Source organism: Sparus aurata, chromosome 7 (assembly GCF_900880675.1).
Source record: "Sparus aurata chromosome 7, fSpaAur1.1, whole genome shotgun sequence".
Lineage (NCBI taxonomy): Eukaryota > Metazoa > Chordata > Actinopteri > Spariformes > Sparidae > Sparus > Sparus aurata.
In genome coordinates, this window is record NC_044193.1 from 24,147,311 (window position 1) to 24,165,710 (window position 18,400).

The window sequence follows — 18,400 nt, forward strand, 5'->3', positions numbered from 1 at the left end:
GGTGCGTACTGTAACACCACTGAGTGTTTTGAGCACGTGACGCGCCGGTGCAGTCGATCCTTACGCCTCCTGCGCGTTCACGTCACTCCGCGCGCCCTCTTTTCACTGAGAAAAGTGTCGCGTGAACGCGCACGCTCACCACTCCGCGCTCTCCTCAGCGTCGGCGCGTGCTCGCTCCTGTGGTTGCGCACCTCTGGACTAACTGGTGGCAAATTTCAGTAATGTGACGGTGGGAGAAGTTTCTGGTCAAACCCAGACGGACATATAGATAGACAGAGATTCGGATTGATAGACAGTGATGCTAAATTTTCACATCATTTATTTTGATTTTTTTTTCTCAACATCTGTCTGTCTCTTAGCGGATCTGTCATGTAGTTGAGCTTTATCACCACATTTAGAGATGGTGAGCCCAAAATTAGTTTTTTATATGAGAGCATAAATCGGAATGTGGTGAATTCTTGGAGGACATTACAGCAGTAAAACGAGGATTTAATGTTCATGGGGGAAACAAGCCGACACATAATTGAATTTTCCTTCTATTTGCGTGTTTTCCTTACGATGGCAGCCTGCTGGGAGGTCAGAGAGTTACCTTCTTTTCATTTATCTCCAGATTGCTCGTTTTATACAAATCTTGCTTCTCCTGCGACTCCGATCTGCCCCTCGGGGCTCATTTAACTCCGATCTAATCTAATCTAATCTCGCTTTCTCTCGCCTCTCGCGCTTTTATTCCCCCGCGCCCCCTCCTCATTCACCGTGGCCGCGAGGCGCGCTCCCGTCACCACGTCAGGAGGCAGCCTACTGGTGCTGAAGCTGACGAGGATGATGATGATGATGATGATGGCGGTGATGGAGGAGCAAGGCTGACTTCGCTCTCCCAGCGTTTTCTCTCCCCTTTTTTTCCTCTATTCATTCTCTTTTGATTGTTGAGAAAAGACAACACAGCGATATAACAGCGACGCCGCCGATCCGTCCGAACACCTTTCTCCACCTTCCTCCCGTCTCCTGAGCCGAGATGGGGAACGAAGCGAGCATGGAGGGCGGTGGGCAGCCCGGTGAGCCTGGAGCCGCCGGGATGATGGGGTCGATGATGCCCGGAGGACCCGCAGCAGGACCGGGGGCAGGACAGCACATGAAGCCGGTCAACGGAGCCGCTGCCGGGGGAGGGATGGGAGTCGGAGGCCCAGGGATGGGGATGACGAGGTAGGAGCAGCAGTGGTGGTGGTGGAGGTGTTTCGGGTAGATTGGGTTTGGAAGTACTCTACTACATCCCCGTGTGTGTGTCTGTGTGTGTGTGTGTTCACACGGAAACGGTTGATGGCTGACACAGGAGCAGATGTCGTCTGGTTCTGATTTTTACAGGGGTGGGATTAACAGGGTGTCACTAAGTGTTTCCCTCTCTAAGAAGGACACACGGGCTGTTACTAGCAGCAGAGGAGTGATCCCGTCAGCCTGACAAACCACGGAGCTGTCCGCGGTGCTGGAGCGCTACAGGCGCAGCAGTGGCTGAACGGACCCTGAACGCCTCTCTGTGACATGCTGTGGTTCGGTGTGACATTGTCTGTAAAGGTGCTCTACAAACCTCCGTGCCCACGGTGCGCTGTGTCAGGGCTGCTGGCTGTCATGTGCCGGGATAGTATTTCCTCCTCCCCTCTGCTCGGCTCGGCTCTGGCGTAGTGTGTCAGGCGGGACATGTTTTTTAAAAAGATTTTTTAACACACACTTCTATTTGATCTCGATGATCATTTAAAATATTTGATGTCGCTTATGCGTGATCATGACACGTTTGTGTGTTGTGTGGTGGAGATGTGGTGCAGCTGAAGCGCCAAATACTCTCGCTTGTTTCCGCATGGGCGAGGAGGTGTGTGTGTGTGTGCGTGACTGTGTGTGTGTTTGGGGGAGGGGGGTAGGGTGGGATGCTGAGCGTGTGTGTATCAGTGCTGCATGTGTGCGCGCGCGCGTGTGTGTACGTGAAGGGGCTTGCCTGCCTGGCTGTGTAAGCGTGTGTTTGATGATGCTGTGTGTGTATGTGTGTGTGCGTGTGTGTGTGTGTAGTACTGCTACTATCTGCAGCGCCAACATTTCCCATTAATGACGTAGAGAGGTCTGACACACGAAGGCTGCTTGACCAACCTGCCATACCATAATATACAGTACCATAACATACCATACCATACGATGCCATGCCATATCGTACCGCAATGTATTATATCATACCATCCCATTACATATTATACAATACTACACAATAGCACACCATAACAAACCATGACATACTATATCATATTTTACCATACCATACAGTACAATACCATGATATACCACAACATATTATAACATATATGTTATTGTAACTGAAGTGAACTGAAGTCCAGTTGCCTATCATACAGCCCTTACAATTACCATGACCTGGATAACTGAGAACCTTCATTAGCCTATTATGCCATACTTTACCATTCCATAATGTCTGTACCATACCATGTTGGATTATATGGTGGTAAAAATCAAACTCAGCCAATTTAAAGCCATCTCCTGTTCCATTCACATAATACCAAACCCTATCAAGTCATGATGTATGTTATCATACATGGCCACTAAAACTTGCTGTACCTTACACACACATACACACACACACAAACACACAGTGGCATTTTTTTTGAGTCTGCAGGGGCCCAGGGTGAAATTTTGAAGGGGCCCCCTAAAAACAGCATTCACCGATTAAGGAAATTTGGGAAAATTCACACCTTTCTCTTCGAAAGTTCACATTAGTAGAATTTAAAAAAATAATGAACTTTAACACCAGAACTTTAAAACTTCGACTATTGTCATTTGTAATTAACCCATTACATAACCCAACTTATTATAAGGCCAGTGATCATCAAATCATTAATCACTGATTTTGTGGTGCACAGTTTAATGCATTTATGGGAGGTTGAATGGGCTTATAGTTGTCATTACCATGTGCCAATATGAACGGCCACCGGGCTACCCCTTTCCCCCAAATTTCTTTGGGCGGCCCCAAACATTTGCCTGCGATGCCACTCCTGCGCCTCTGCACACACGACCAGACCTCACAGGAAATTCATACTTGTTTTCATGACAACAAATGTACACAAGTACAATAGTTTGAAATCATTTCAACTTACACACACTCCACCACACCATCCAATGAACCCAACACCGTGACATGCTCTATGTCCCAAAATAACCTGACATCACATCTGCACGATACAATACACGGCACAACACCTGCAGCTCCTATCTCTCCTTTAGCGTGGCTCCTCTGATGCAGGTGCAGCACTGTTCTCTTCTCTTACAATCCAGGGAACCTAACTTACTGTACCACCTCATCCATAAAAGCCTCCCGCAGCCACAGAGAGACCGAATCAGGTTGTGGAAATAATGCCGAGTGGTAATGAGTAGGGCTACAGCTGGCCTACACACACCAGTGTGTGTTTGTGAGTGTGAGTGTGTGCGGGTTATATTTAGGACACATACCGTGTTTGATTCATTCCTCTGCAGGAGAGAGGAGCCTAGCAGCACAGGCCTATCCATCATTATGTAACACAGGGACTCAGAGAGCAGATGACAGCTTCAGAGCCGAACATGTTCTGATGAATTATCTCTGCATCACTCTGTTTAAAGGGAGTCGCAGTGAAGCTGCTTTTATAAAAAAAAAAAAAAAAACCCAAACAAGAAAACATGTGGTGTTTTCTGCGCTCCCGCTTTCAGAGCTCTAAATTGCCGCCCACATTTCAAATTCATTCCGAGTAGAAAAAATGCGAGGGGTCTTTTCTTTCTTTCTTTTTTTTTGCAGCACGCACTGCCTCACATTAGGTATTTATAATGGCCGAATACAAGGCCATGTGAACAGATTCAATCACGTGCAGAGCGTGTTTGCTCGCCCCCCTGCCCCCTCTCTCTCCCGCTCTCACACACTCTCACACACTCTCAAACACTCTCACACACTCCCTCTCTCTCCCTCTCCCTCTCCCTCACTGCTCTGCCTCACTGCCTCCTCCTATCACTCTCTCTCCTGCTCCCCCATCCCTGCCGCTGTCTTTCCCTCTCCCTCTCACCCTCGTTTTTCCTCTCCGTCTCCCTCTGTATCCTTTGCACACTCGCGTTCTGTATACTGGAGAGAGGCTGTCGCTCTCCCTCATTCCTTCTCCTGCAGTCTCTTGCTCCTCTCGTCCCTCTCATCCTATTACTTTCGTCTCCCTCTCTCCCCTTTGCACTCAGTCTCTGCACACTGCCACGCTTACATGGTCCTCCCTCTGTCTTTCGCCTCCACCTCTCTTGTCTTCCAATCTCCGTCTGAATTAACATGCCACTCAGTTATTGTTTCGTGCCATTTATGATATTAATCTAAAGCAGCAAGGTTTGTTTTTTCTGCAAAGGATGAACGCCGCTATTCAAATGTCCTCATTTTGAACAAAACCAAACAATGTGTTGGTCCGTCTCCCATGCTTTCTTATTGTCCTTCAGTCTGTGTGAGGCGGCTCTCGGGCCCCTGAGCCCATATAAATCTTTAAAAATGCACTTCGACAAGGCTCTGTGCCTTTCCTCAACAGCTGGGCACTGCAGTTGTTAGAGGAAGTTAATCAAACGGGAGAAAACAGTGCATTTTTTCCCGGGGTGTTGGGGGGACTATTTCCAGCCACGGATGGAGACATGTTTTGTATCCTTTAATCTTTTTAAGGCAGTGAGACACTATTTGAATAAACTGAAGATACACAACAGTATCAATGTCCAAGGTTGTACGGGAACATATGACACAATGTGACACACATGTTTATTAATAGTTTTTATACAACAATGATGACAGACAGGCAGTAAGACAAAATGTTGCTTTACAATGATAATGTGTGATACGCAATGTGGATCAGGTCTGTTTGTTTTTGTCTTAAAACAATGCATTACCGTGCATCTGCAAAGACAGCAATTCCTTCAAAATAAAACGACGGAATACGTCGCTTGTCCATTACCTCTAGAATGACACGTTTTTTGATCATAAGTACAACATTGGTTGTTTGTGCCTTTAAATGAAACATTATACATCATTGTTGAACAATAAATACAGTTTATAATGTGCTTACACCAAATGGCTTAGGTTTGAGGCCTACATCATCATGTTGACAATCATAAACTGGCTGGAAACAAGAAACAGTCAAAGGTGTTAAAGGTGCAATATGTAGGAATTAGCCAGCAGTTGAATTCATACCCAGAACAAACCAGAGTAGTTGTAGCTGCTGTTGGCTAGTTATCGACGATTAGCTAGCAGTACGGACTGGGATTTTATGACTGAGGAAGTGTTAGTGTTTACACTGCTAGCACACAAGCTCGAGGCTAGCTGGTTAGCTTGCCAAACATGCTTTGCAACCAAAAGCATCAATATCATAATGTCTAAATGGTTATTCCTTCACATCCTGCAAACCATTGAGACGTTCACATTTGTACGTTACATTGTCTGCATGCCACATTGACATTTTACAAAATGTGTCATTGTCACTTTCCTGTTGTGTTTGTATTGACCGAAACAGGTATTTTTAACCAAAACAGGATCTTTTCCAAACCCTAACCACAAGACCAGACAATGAGCACAGCGTTCTGACGACATAAAAAACAAAACTGAACCTAAAAATACATATCCATGGTTTGCAAAGACCTACACTGCCAACATTTAGTCTTGTCTATAATAACATCCCCTGACTTCCTCCTTTGCTTCCGTCATAATTGCCATGGCCACTACAGGGTTTGTCTCTTGATCATAATCGTATGTCATCTGGGGACGTGTCGTTGCTTGAGCAACTGATGCTGTCGCTCTTCATGAGAGCACAGCCTCTGTAAATATACTGTACACTCACTCCTCCTGTGACTATCCCCTCCCCTCTATCTCTATCTCTCCCTCTCCCTCCTCGCCCCCTTTTTCCACCAATAACCAGCGGCATATAAATGGCTCTGCCTTTACGAGGAGATACAACCTTAGTGCTATATAGGGTATGGGAGTACAGATAAAGAGAGAGAGAGAGAGAGAGCGAGATAGTGAGAGTAAAAGGAAAGAGGGAGGTAGGTAGAAAGAAATAGATTAAGCGTAGCTGGCTATACAATGGGATCAGACCTAAAGGGATGAAGGAAGGGGGAAGGGAGTGATAAATCAGGGTGGTGATAAATCAAAACGGTGTGTAAAAATGTTACCACCGGTCAGGGATCATCCAGGAACAACCGGAAATATATAGAAAAACACATATTTATTATTATTTTTTATGTAACATACGTATATGTCAGCTTAGAGAAAGGATCTTTATGAAATCAGGTGTATTTAGGTGTACAGTATCTATGAGTCAGAACAATTTGATGCAGATCCTAGTTTAAATTGTGGTTGAGGGGCTATAGCCGATTTCAACATGCAGTGTTATACAGGGCTCAAACCAAACATTGAATAATACAAGAGAGAAATCGAGGTATGTCGCAACATTGTCAAGTGAGAAATGGCGTCAGAAAGCTCGATATCCAGATGGCTGAAGAAAAGGCAGAGAGAACGAGAGAACGAGAGGGCTTTAGATGTGCAGCACAGAGTGTTGATGAAGGTTCTCAGTCATCCAGGTCACGGTCATTCAAAGTGCTGTATCGTAGGCAACTGGTCTTGTTTCGGTCCCGTGTGATGTTTCACCTCTCATTCAAGAGGCTTCCTCAGTTCTAACTATCTGATGGGGGGTAGTTCGCAGGCTTTTGAACTCTGTGTGGGAGTGTCCTTACAGAGTCGTTAAGGACACGTGTGTGAGCTCTCACACGGAGCAGACCCTTCATTTGCTGTGGCATCATGTTCACTGTGTACATCTGCCTCTACTCTCACTCATGCTCGTGGGCGTATTTGTCACATATAGGCCGGGCTGTGTGTACATTTGTGTGTATGTTTGTGAAAATGTGCGCAGATGAATGTTGTGTGTGTTGTGTGTGTGTGTGTGTGTGTTATGCATGACTACTTGTTTTGTGTGTATGACCAGTAACTGTGAAGTGCTGCTCGATGACTTGCGCCCTCCGGCAGTCATAGTTTATTCCCTATATACACTTATAAAGCATAGATAGATAGATAGATAGATAGATAGATAGATAGATAGATAGAGTGACGGAGAAGGAAAGTGTGAATATGTCTGACATGCTACACACCAACACCAACTCAAACAAATTTTCACTTTCCTGACAGGCATGCATGTAGTGTGTGTGTGTGTGTGTGTGTGTGTGTGTGTGTGAGTGTGACTTCCCCACGTGCACACATGCAGCAGCCTGTCACTACTGTATTCGGTGTGAATGTACAGGACAACTGACTTTGTTATCAAGGCTTTTTTTTTTGCTGAGGCTTTTGTTCAGTGTGACGTGATTTTTTTCCCTCACATCAGCAGTGGAACAAACGCTGATGCAATTCAGTTCCTGACGTGCTGAGTGGGCTGATTACAGGCCTCCTTCTGGCCCTTTGTGTCTGAAATCGACAGGGAGGTCAAAGATTGTTGGGTGTGATTCTCGGTAAATGTAGGCCAATGTTTCAATTGGAACAGATGCACGGTGGGTGACATACGCCTAATGCCGTAGCTGTGGGTGTTTGAGTTGGTCTGCCCTTCTCGTCCTTCATCCGAGCTCGGCTTCCTTTCTCACAAACAGCATGTTAACTGGTGCTGCAGCACAATAGGTATATTAACACGGAACTGGAAGCTGTCCTTGTCTCAAGCTAGCAAACAGCTGCCTGGTATTTACACATTCAATAGGCACGCAGTAACATTATCATCACAATGGAGCTGTGTTTGCCTCCACCTGATGAATGTGAGGCCGATATTCACTCTCCCCTGAGCTCTGTTGAGGTCTCCAACAACTCCTGAAATAAATATCTCGCTTTTCAGCTTCACGACATGCTGCTGCATTCATTTCAAATTAAAGCAGCAGCAATTAATTTTAAATGTATTTTGGTGCAGGGCAGGTAGTGACCAGTGGACTTATTGGAGGTTGTTCACTGAAAACAGCAGATAAGAGATAGAACTAACATGGAACTAAACAATTGAAAGATAACACCACCAATTTTACTTAAACTTTACTTAACTTAATTAGAGTGCGTTTACAGGTCCTGGTAGTACTATAAAGCCATTTTTGTGGCTCCAGAGGAAGCTGCGTGTAATCACATCAACCGCCTCAAGTGACATCACTCAGTGGCTTAGTTGCATTGTGGGTAATGTAGGCACCAAGTTTTGAAAAGGAAGAAGAATGCGTGGAATAAAAAAGGTGATATCTCGAGCTCTGTGTATCGATTTTGATCATTAGTTTTTAAACTGTCCCTAATGACTCCAACAATGTCATCGGATTGGATGCAGATCAGTGGGCTGCTTTTGCAAACCTGCTTCCCTCTGGAACGACAATTTAATTTGTAGTTGACCTTAAACCAAAACAAGGAGCTAAAAGAAGGTAAAAAGCTCTGTTGTTTCATCTTTCATCATCATCAAGATAACTTGTTCAATTGTTCAGGTGATTTCAGCTTTATTATTCATGGTGAACTGGGATTCATAGGGGACACGCATCTATGTTCTTGGAGAGTTCAATGAGTCGATCAGCCCACAGAAGAACAGGTGACAGTAAAGACGACATGAAACTCCCCAAAAACTGGAGTGATAATGTTATCGCACAACAACAAAATGCATTTGAGAGGGTTTATATTTCAGCACAAATCTCTGAGCCGTCCTGACAGCTTCAGGAAAAACTCGATTTGCATATTCTGCTCACTTACTCTCAGGGAGAGATCTGTGACTTGCAGAAAACCATGGGATTTCACTCGCAGCTACAGTTCGTGCCTGTGATAGCTCAGCTGCACTCACAGGACACAGTTTTGTTATCGTGGTGAGCAGGGACCATTTTTCAAAACTGTCCTGGGGTTTGGCTCATTTAAGGCGTCACTATCATGAAATTTGTTTATTGAGAATCAAACCCAGCAAACAAGCAGTATGTAGCGTAATTTGGTGTCAGAGCGTACGTGAACACACCACAGGGAAAGATCTCAGAGCAGTCCCTCAATTTAACTTAATCCAAAGTGTTTTACTGTGCAGACAGGAACAATTGATATGACAAGGAAAATAAATGTATATATGTGGATGTAAATGCGCTTAGAGCAAAAGCAGGTTTTGCCTTGAATTAAACTAAAAACCAGGATGGTATTTTTTATCTAAATCTCTTTAATGTGATCTCTTTATGGTAAAGTCCTCGTCTCTTCATACAGTTGGAATATGCCGTCCTGGCCTGAAAGGTCGACTTTCTGTCTCCTACCCGGAAAGTCAGTGAGCAGAATCTTAGTCACCATCTTTAATCACCTGAAGGTTCAATGACCTCATCCACAAGACGACCTCCAAATCTTAACGTGCTACTAGAGGGCGACTGTGAGCGAGAAATAAGAGCGATTGTGCTCCTGTCTGTGGGCGTGTTAGTGTGTGAGCTTGAAAAAGGGTGAGATTTTTTACAAATTGTGTGTTTGTGGATGTGCGAGACGGTGGGCGAGACCCAGACAGAGGCTCTCTATATATTTACACGCCCTGTTATCTGGAGGCCATGTTTGCGGGGCCCTCCAAATACTAAATGTGTTTGGGTGGCTGCATCGGGAGATAAGATGGCAATAAGCGCAATATCACAGACCAAGGCAGTATTAGTTTTCGGCAAATAGATGCTGTCGCTGGAGCTTATGAGTGAAACCCAGAAATAGATTGAACAGAAACGATACGGATATCTGAGCGGGGCCGAAATCTGTGGAATCACAGGAAAGACACTGGTGGATAATGGATTATCTATTGGGGACAGAGAGAAAACTGCAATCCAATGTGTAAGAATTTGTCCTGGTATACGTAGACATGGCGGGTCAATATTATAGTGGCGCACAGACTATCCCCCTAAAGAGTCTCCTGCTGTTCCTTCGGTAGTGCTGCTACATCCCAGCATGACAATCTGTGAGGTCACACCCCGAAACACAACTGTCAATATCAGCCCACGTCTCCAAATTTCTCAGTGATTCTTATTGTTCTGGTGTTGAGGCCTTTGACCTTTAAATCAGCTGGTTGGAAAAACAAGCGACCACTTGGCCCTTTGAAGACGAGGTTAAGAGGGCAGGGTTGTCCAGAAATCGAACTTTTCACATGTCAATTGAATACATTCATTAAATTTTTGGTCCAAACATGCCTCAAACCTTTAAAAAATAACTTTCAAAGTGGCTGGTGATGTTTGACTCTGCATAATAAGCAAGACAAATGATTTATGCTTTTGATTTAGCTCAATTAAAAAAAACACATACACAGCAAATGAGAACTCTAGAACATTCGAAAAAACATTTGACACAGAGCACAAACCGGTTTGCTTCCTTTTGGCGTTTGGTACTCAAAAGTTTTGTTGTGGAATATCCCTTTTACAATGTGTATCAGGCCGCACAGTGTTTATAACGGAGCAGATAACAGACCTGTTTGGACACGGCAAAGTTGGTGACACATCGCAGACAGGACACACCCTCTGAATCTCTGCGAGGTGACGGGTCAGACGTCAGATTACGGAGGCTTCCTGGTTTTTGGCTGTCGGTCCTGGAGTGCTGCATTTGTCCTCCAGGGCTCAGTGGGGATTTGTAACAGACACTGGTCTGGTCGGCCCTGACCTCATGTTGTTAGCAAAGTGCAGCGCTGCCTCAACCAACTCAGCCAACGCTGCTGGTTCCCACAATGCCACAGGGGTGGGGTACAAACAGGGCTGTTGAGGACACTGGTCATCCACCGTAACAGACCATACAAATGACTCCTTTGAAGGAAATAGTTTACTTGGTCCCTGTTTTTCACTTTGGGAGCTCTTAGTGCCAAACATCTGCATTTTTTTTTTTTTCCCACAGAAAATCTTTGCCATCCAGAGCTTACTGATTAGCCCTTCAAGGCCAGAAAAGGGTTATTCAAAGCTTAATCATCATTCATGTTCCTTAATAACCCCTCAAACCGCATAATTAAGATCAAATCTCTCCATCAGAGACCATTTGTTTGCTGAGCTATCGGCTGAAATAGACATATACTGCCTTTGATGTGTCTGAGAGCAGTGCTTTGATCGGCTACATCTTTTCACGATCTTATAAAAGTTTTTGCGCCATCGTTTTTAAAATATGTTCAGCGAACAAACCCAAACAGGAAGAGATTATATTAAGCTTCCCCTCAACAAGCACTGATTGAATACTTTCTTTTAATATTTTGCAATGTGAGGAAGGTCTTCACTTTTAAACTAGACGTTTTCCTCGTTTATCTCATGTTAGTGCCTCCTGGACCCAGTCACATCAGGATTGCATCCATATTAACATCCCAGGATGAAATGTTGGTATGTCACATTTCTGCAAACTGCTGATACATTCACATTAAGATGTGTCACAGGCCACGTACCATATAGACATTTTAACAAAAAGTGTCATATCACATTCAGGTTACACGCTCAAGACCTGGCTGTTATGCCTGGAGGTGGAGAGGGTGGTGATGGAGTTACAGGCGACATGGCTACTCAGCCACTGCCCGCAATTGGATACCTGAAAGTTGGGCCATTTCCAGCCGTGTTTGTGGCGACAAAGCCGGGTGTTATTAATGAGACCACAGGACAATTTCTAGCCATGTTTTAGGGACCAAAACAGGTATTTTGGGCCAAAACGTCATCTTTCCCTAACACCAACCAAGTGGTTTTTGTGTCCAACCCTAACCTTGGCATGATCACAGCTTTGTCACAACATCAAATTGAAAATGAAACCTGAAGAAACGTCAGGTTGCAACAGAAAGAATTGTGAAGTTTCAACATATCAGGGGTTTTTACATTTTTTCCAATTACTCTGGTGACTGGGTTTGGCTGGATTTGATTTAAGGAACGCGACAGTATGAATACTTGCAGAACTGCTGCTGTGATTTTTGAGTCAGAGGACACAAGCATTGAAAAAAGCACTTAGATGTTTTCACTGTATGCTAATTCAGGTTCCTCTGAACCCCAAAGTCAGAGTACAGACTGAAGGCACAGAGAGACGTTTTTTTTGGAGGCAGTTAAAACTAAGTAAAACTTCATCTGACAGAGGCAATTAAATGTATTTTCATCCGACAGACTAAGCAGAGGTTTGCATTACATATTAATCATTGTTTGGAGGCTCAGAATGACAGTTTTTACATGAATTTCCACTCTTCATGGAGGAATCTCACAACTAATGGTTTCACAGTTTCAGGTGATCTCACTGTGGGGTTGAGGGGTCCTCTCACCCTGCCAAGAAATCCTTTCTGCGTGAAGCTCTGGTGTTCACAAATTGATCGGCTCTGAGGCGAGCTGTGACCCGCCGCACCGCAAACATCTGCAGGGTCAACAACCCAACTGCACAGCTCCTCCATCTTTGCCAGAAAGCAACACGACAGGGGACGATTAATAAGCCAGCTCTGGCCGGGAAGAACCGCCAAGACACTGAGATCGGGACCGACCTGGCATGTACCTGGATACAGGTGCTCACTCTCCCGTCGGCTTGTATTTGCTGCAGAGAGTTTAACGCATTTGGATTGAAGAGGCTTAATCCTTGTAAACCTGGCACTGAGAACAATCAGCAAATAAGCCACTTGTCTAATAACCAACGTAAAATGAAGCATCGGGCTGCTTTTTGCAGGAGCAGTGCAGGAGTGATGGCTTCGCACCGAGCAGACATGCATAACAGCTCTTCTGTAACACATTCAGTGCAAATGTCCTCAATATATGTGGTTGGGTCTGCAGTGCAGGTCAGGTAATACATCTGCCACACAACACTGTCTGTGTCTGAGCCAGGACATCTGGGCTTACCTTCACCTCTGTGCTGTAAAGATCACACTCACACATGTTACCCTCACCTCATACATAATATGCAAACATAAACACCACAAACGCAATAGAGGAAAGGCACACACATGTCAAGTTGGATTTTCTATACTAAAGATTTAAAAAATATGCAAGCACCTATGTTTTTTATAGTAATTATAGGACTTTGGGATTTTATGTGGCTGATAATGTATAATTTACATGTGATGTACAGCACAGTACGTCTGTTTCATGAGCTGTTCCTCCAGTTATCCACTGCTTATAATGGAGGTTCCTTCCTGGTGATATTAAATGTGCACTGACATTAAGTAAGGGATCAGAAATGAATGGACGACGTGGAGGCCAGAAGTTTGCTTAGAGGAAGCCCATTAATTCCTGAATAAGGACGTCTTGTTGGGCATTATCCCGTTCATACCAGGGTCACCTGCCAAAGAAAACAACATGACACACAGTATGTGTTTTTCCATCAAGTCGTTCGCAGGCAGAAAAGTTTGTTTACTAGCTGGAGCAGACATTGCAATCCCATCAGTTTCTTACGTAGTGGAAACGTTGTTCGCTATGTTTTGTTCGCAAGAAGTAAAAACATTGCGTATGGTCGACAAACAGTTAATATAATTTCACAGCATGTTAAACAACGAGACAAGCTAGCTAACCAGCCACATCACTGTCCCCAAATCAATAAACATATTCCTAAACAGATATGTCGGAGGAAGGTGCACTGAAACAGTATATTTTGCGTTGCAAATAAGGCATTCATTGAAAAAAAATAAAGTATTTTAAATGTTGATGTGTCTGCAGCCTGCTGATGCCAAAGGCGCTCATTTAATATACAGTATATAGGGCATTCATTCAGAGCAGTACATGGGCAGTTTCACTGAAACTACTGAAGGACTTCCAGAGGTGTCCATTAATCAAAAATTAATTGACAGCCTCCAGCCAATCAGAATTGGGGATTCAACCCCAATTTTTTTAATATTGTTTTTTTCTCCACACTTTTCATAGCTTGTCATTTAAAAGTGATTCCTCACTATTGCATGCCTTAGTTGCAGTGCTCACCCTGCCTGAAAAGAACCATCAACACTTGAATGGTTTAATTACTTTGGGTCTGAGATTTTGTCTTAAAGTTGGCTCAAAGGCATTTTGACATTCATTCACTGTAAAATTCAAAATCCAGCACAAGCACTGAATACTGTTGTATTTTTGGCAGGGAAAAAAGTGTCCAATTAAATGATAAGGAATTCTGGCATAAAATATCAGCTGAATTTATCTGACTTCAAAAATATCTATTGATCCCCCAGGAAACTCATTCATTTGGGGTTTCTACAATACTGGACTTGAAGTCAAGTCAGTAAATTTGTTCAATCATTTATTCATTTTATGATTAGCCAATCTGTCCCCTAGTGGCCATTATAAATATAAGACCTAGGATTAAAACTGTGTCTGGATTGTACTATCACAGTATCTGCACAATAAAACAAGAATTTACATAATTTGCACAACTGTATATACTAAACAGTATTTAATATTAAAGGTCACATTTTGTACAAAGTGAGATTCCCATTTTTTTTTTAAATTACAAAGCAGGTCTCTGTGTTAAATATACAGCTTGAAAGCATCAAAATGCTCAATCCATGCTGAAGTGGCTGTAGATGCAAAAACATTAGCAGTGTTGATTCGGAAACATGGTGGGTGGGGCCAAAACTGACAAATCAGAGCAGACTGGGCCTTTTTTTTTAGGAGGAGGGTCTTAAAGAGACAGGAGCTTAAATGGAGTGTTCAGATACAGGGTGAATAGAGTTGCTGCAGGAATAGACAGTATGAGAAAAATAATGTTTTGTTAACAGTTTGTACAGACACCCAAAATAAATACATAACCATCTGAATGGTGAAAAATAGCATAATATGGGGCCTTTAACTGATCAGTTAAGTTGCTATTTAAACTCCAGAAAGTAAAAAAAGGAAATTACGACTGTCGGACAAAATGCTCTTGAATGTCTTTTTGTATTTTTGTTACCATGTTACCATAAGGGTTAAAAAATGATAAACAGCTGCAGACGTTCAGCCTTATTACGATTTTCCTTGCTCTTTACGCCTTCTCCATGCTGTTGAAGTGTATATGTCCATACCATGATGCCGCCTGTGGGTAAATGGCACCCTACACTCGCCGTTTGTTTTGTTCAGTCGGGAATGCATTTCCTCTGACTTTCATTTGTTTGTCAGAGAATATTATGCTGCGCTCTGCCATTTTTTTTTCCCCTGCTGCACCAGCGAAGGTCACGGCATGTTTTCTCATTATGTTGTCGCCATCTGACAGTAAATGTTACCTGTATTGATGCTGTGGCTGAATATGGTGTGTGTGCATGTCCTGTGTGTGTGTGTGTGTGTGTGTGTGTGTGAAGAAGTACAGACACAGCAGCACCTGGAACAAACTCCAGTAACACGCTGTCTGTGTGTGTGTGTGTGTGTGTGTGTGTGTGTGTGTGTGTTTGTTTATCAACTCGCATTAGCCTTTTCCTCCAGTACTGTGAAGCCCATTGATGAATGGGTGCTTTTTCATAGTCAATACGTTTCAACCTTTTCTATTTGTTTGTTATGGAGCATTAAACTGATTTACTGCTCTCTCCTTTATCCTTCACTGTGGTTTATTCAGAGGCAGCGGATGAAGAGAAAAGGCTGTTTTTACTCATTGGAAGCCCAAACGGAAAGTACATACAGTAACAGACACTCAGAGTTCAGTGACGTTTCAGTGAGATTTAAACACAGAATCCAGCAGTAATCATAATGCGTTGTGTTTGAGTTTCCTCTGGATGCCACGGTGTTCAGTTCTGTTCCTGCAGTCATTTGGACTGGCACAACGTAAAGACACTCAAATAGGGTGTGTGTTTTCTTTTTGGGTTATCCGCATGAAATTAGAAAAAAAATGGGATTTTTGAATTTAGGTCACTTTGGTTGATGCGTTCAAAGGTTTTTCTGCAGCTTCAAAAGGAGCCACGGCGTCTGCTCTTGTAATTCTACCGACTTGTCTGATTTTATAAGCGAGTCCTTTTAACGAGCCATTCCCATTCCAGCGTGGGTAAACAAAAGCTCTCCAAAGAGATAGAGATACAGTTGATTTAACTGGCGTTTTAACTTGCATGGCAATCCTCATTTTGGTCCAAAATAGTAAGTTCAGCTGAAAAATGTAGAGGGAAAAAACAGAAAAAGAAGGATATTTAAAGAGACATCAGTTTCACTCTGGAGTCGGCCCGATGCAAAGTTTATAGTCCGTCATGAAAAGACAAAGAGGTTTTTGTCTCAGAGCTGAAGCAGTACAGTTGGGTCTGTATTTCTTCTCTTCGTACCTGTCACAAATATTTCACAGCTTACACAAGGTGTGAAATAACTCTTTTGATGGTTCTTCTCCTAAAAATCTCTGTCAACTTCTGAGCAACTCAAAGACACAAAGAGATGCTATAGCACTATCTGTATTCAGAGTTCTCAAAGTGTGCACTGTACGCTTAGAATACTATTGAATTAAATCAGCTGTGCCTGGTCAGAGAGTAGATTATAGTAATCGGAGCTCAACAGTGTCAACACGTTTAATTCAACAAACTGACTGGTGAATTAAGAAACTATGGATAGATGGATCACTTTACAGCCAGGAAGTCGATGGCCTTTTATGGCTTCACGGAGCAGCTTTCGCAGGAGTGAACGAGGCTCTTCCTCCTTTGCTGTATCTATAGTTCCTTATTAGATCCATGAATGAACCCACTGACTCAGGGGGTGAATAATCGTTTAGAGTTTAAAACTTAAACTTAAATGTACCCTGCGGGAACTTTGTTTTTATGATAAGGTCCCTGCTTTGTTTGTGTACAAGGACACGCAAGAGTGTACAGATGACAGTGTCCTAAATGACACGATTTATATTCCTGCTGCTGGTTTCTATCTGCACTTTGCAGCAGTAAACCACAAAAACAAACCAAGTAAAGGAAGAGCAAATATCAATGTAAGCAACACACAATTTAAAATAGTGGCATTGCAATATTTTATGATAAAATACATCGATTTTAATGTGTTCTCAGGCCTTCAGGATACGTGTTTTGTGTTTTGGTAAGAAACCCTTAAAATTAACATGAAGTTTGTTCATATTCAAGGAACTCCCTTTGAGCTAAAAAGTTAAATTCAATTCAATTTAAAAGTCAACAAAAAAAAATGTCTGGAGCCAGCACTTTCTCCCACTCTGCATCTGTGTAAGAGAAATGAAAGTAATCCATTATTAATAAAACTTATATTTGTGATATTTGGTTCAAGGCCTCAGTTTCCAGTGTAGAGCTGAAACTAAACATGTAGCAATAAAAAACTGACGAAGGCAGGTTGTTTTTCTAATCTTAGCGAGTGGTCCGAGAGCACAATCTGGACCCTGAACCGCTTCAGTCATAAATGGCTTCAACTAGACATGTTTGGGAAAACAAAATGAAGAAAACCGTGGAAAAAAGGGGGACTAACAGCTCCTTAGTGAAGACCAATGAGTCACAATAGAGCTTAAAAGTGACAAATGTGTGGCGTGTTGTGCTGTGAAGTGAGCAGCTGTCTGAGAGCCCTGCAGCTCTACTTCAGTTTTGCTACAACACCTCCGTGTTTCTGAAGGCCTCGCCGAGCAGTCTGCCTACTCGTCCCTGATTGTGTTTGACAGTCCTGTATGACAGTTAATGAGCAGGACAATGGGAGGAGCGAGGGAGAGCGAGGGAGATGGAGGTGGATCCAGCAGGACATATTGTGGCTCAGCAGTTCCGTTAGGTTGTGGCTCTGCCAAGGACAGGCTGCGTATCCTCGCTGTCACACAGCAACCTCATAACTCTGGTCTCGCCCTTATTGATTTTACTCCCCCTGTATTGTGAAGTGACAGAGTCCTCTGTGCGCTCGCTGGGCTTCTTGACCTTCAGGCCTCCGCAGCCTCATTAAAACCCCGGATCTGGTTTCAGACGTGGTTGATGCATCAAAACCAAACACATGATCAATGTTTCACCACAGCGTTTAACCAGCGCCTTTGATTACAAGTGAAATTGGCTCGGTGCTAATTTGCGCTTTGCCAGCTGCGAGCCTCTTGGCTAGTAATGTGATCAAATCAAATCAGCAGTAAATACTTCACGACTCCGACCTACAGCCGAATGGCACCATTTTCATCCTGGCCCAAATTTTTGCCATCTGCTTCTGTAGAGCAAGTTTTTTTATTTATTTTTTTTTTTTTCTAATTCAAACCAGCAGCCTGTTAGGACTGTACTGCAGCCACTGCAGTCACAGAACTACAGAAAACACTTCATTAGAGTCATTCAGAAGGGAATAAAACAAAAAAACAAAAAAACACTGAACAGACTGGAAAAGACCTGCTTACTCATTTCTGCTGGCACCCAGTAAGGACGACGCATGGCACTAATGTTATGTAATCTCGTTAGGGAAAATACCCATTTATTATACATCGAGCATCGACTACCTTGACTTTCACAGTAGCTCTGAACTCAATTGTCCATTTTGCACCTTATCAAGAATAAAAATATGAAAGCTTAATCCTCAT

The 18,400-nt window shown here is 43.3% G+C and overlaps 1 protein-coding gene across 8 annotated transcripts in view; it reads left to right on the top strand.

The window, feature by feature from the left end:
- Positions 1 to 232: 232 nt before the first annotated feature.
- The window catches only part of bsna (bassoon presynaptic cytomatrix protein a), a 164,463-nt gene continuing 146,295 nt past the window's right edge, over positions 233 to 18,400 (top strand). For 3 of the 8 annotated variants that reach the window (XM_030422628.1, XM_030422626.1, XM_030422631.1), the window contains exon 1: positions 589 to 1,200. In XM_030422628.1, coding sequence (XP_030278488.1) covers positions 1,013 to 1,200 — 188 coding nt within the window. In that variant the 5' untranslated portion in view covers positions 589 to 1,012. Of the gene's footprint in view, positions 1,201 to 18,400 lie in introns of all 8 variants that reach the window. The other 5 variants (XM_030422632.1, XM_030422633.1, XM_030422630.1 and 2 more) reach the window with 2 other exon arrangements.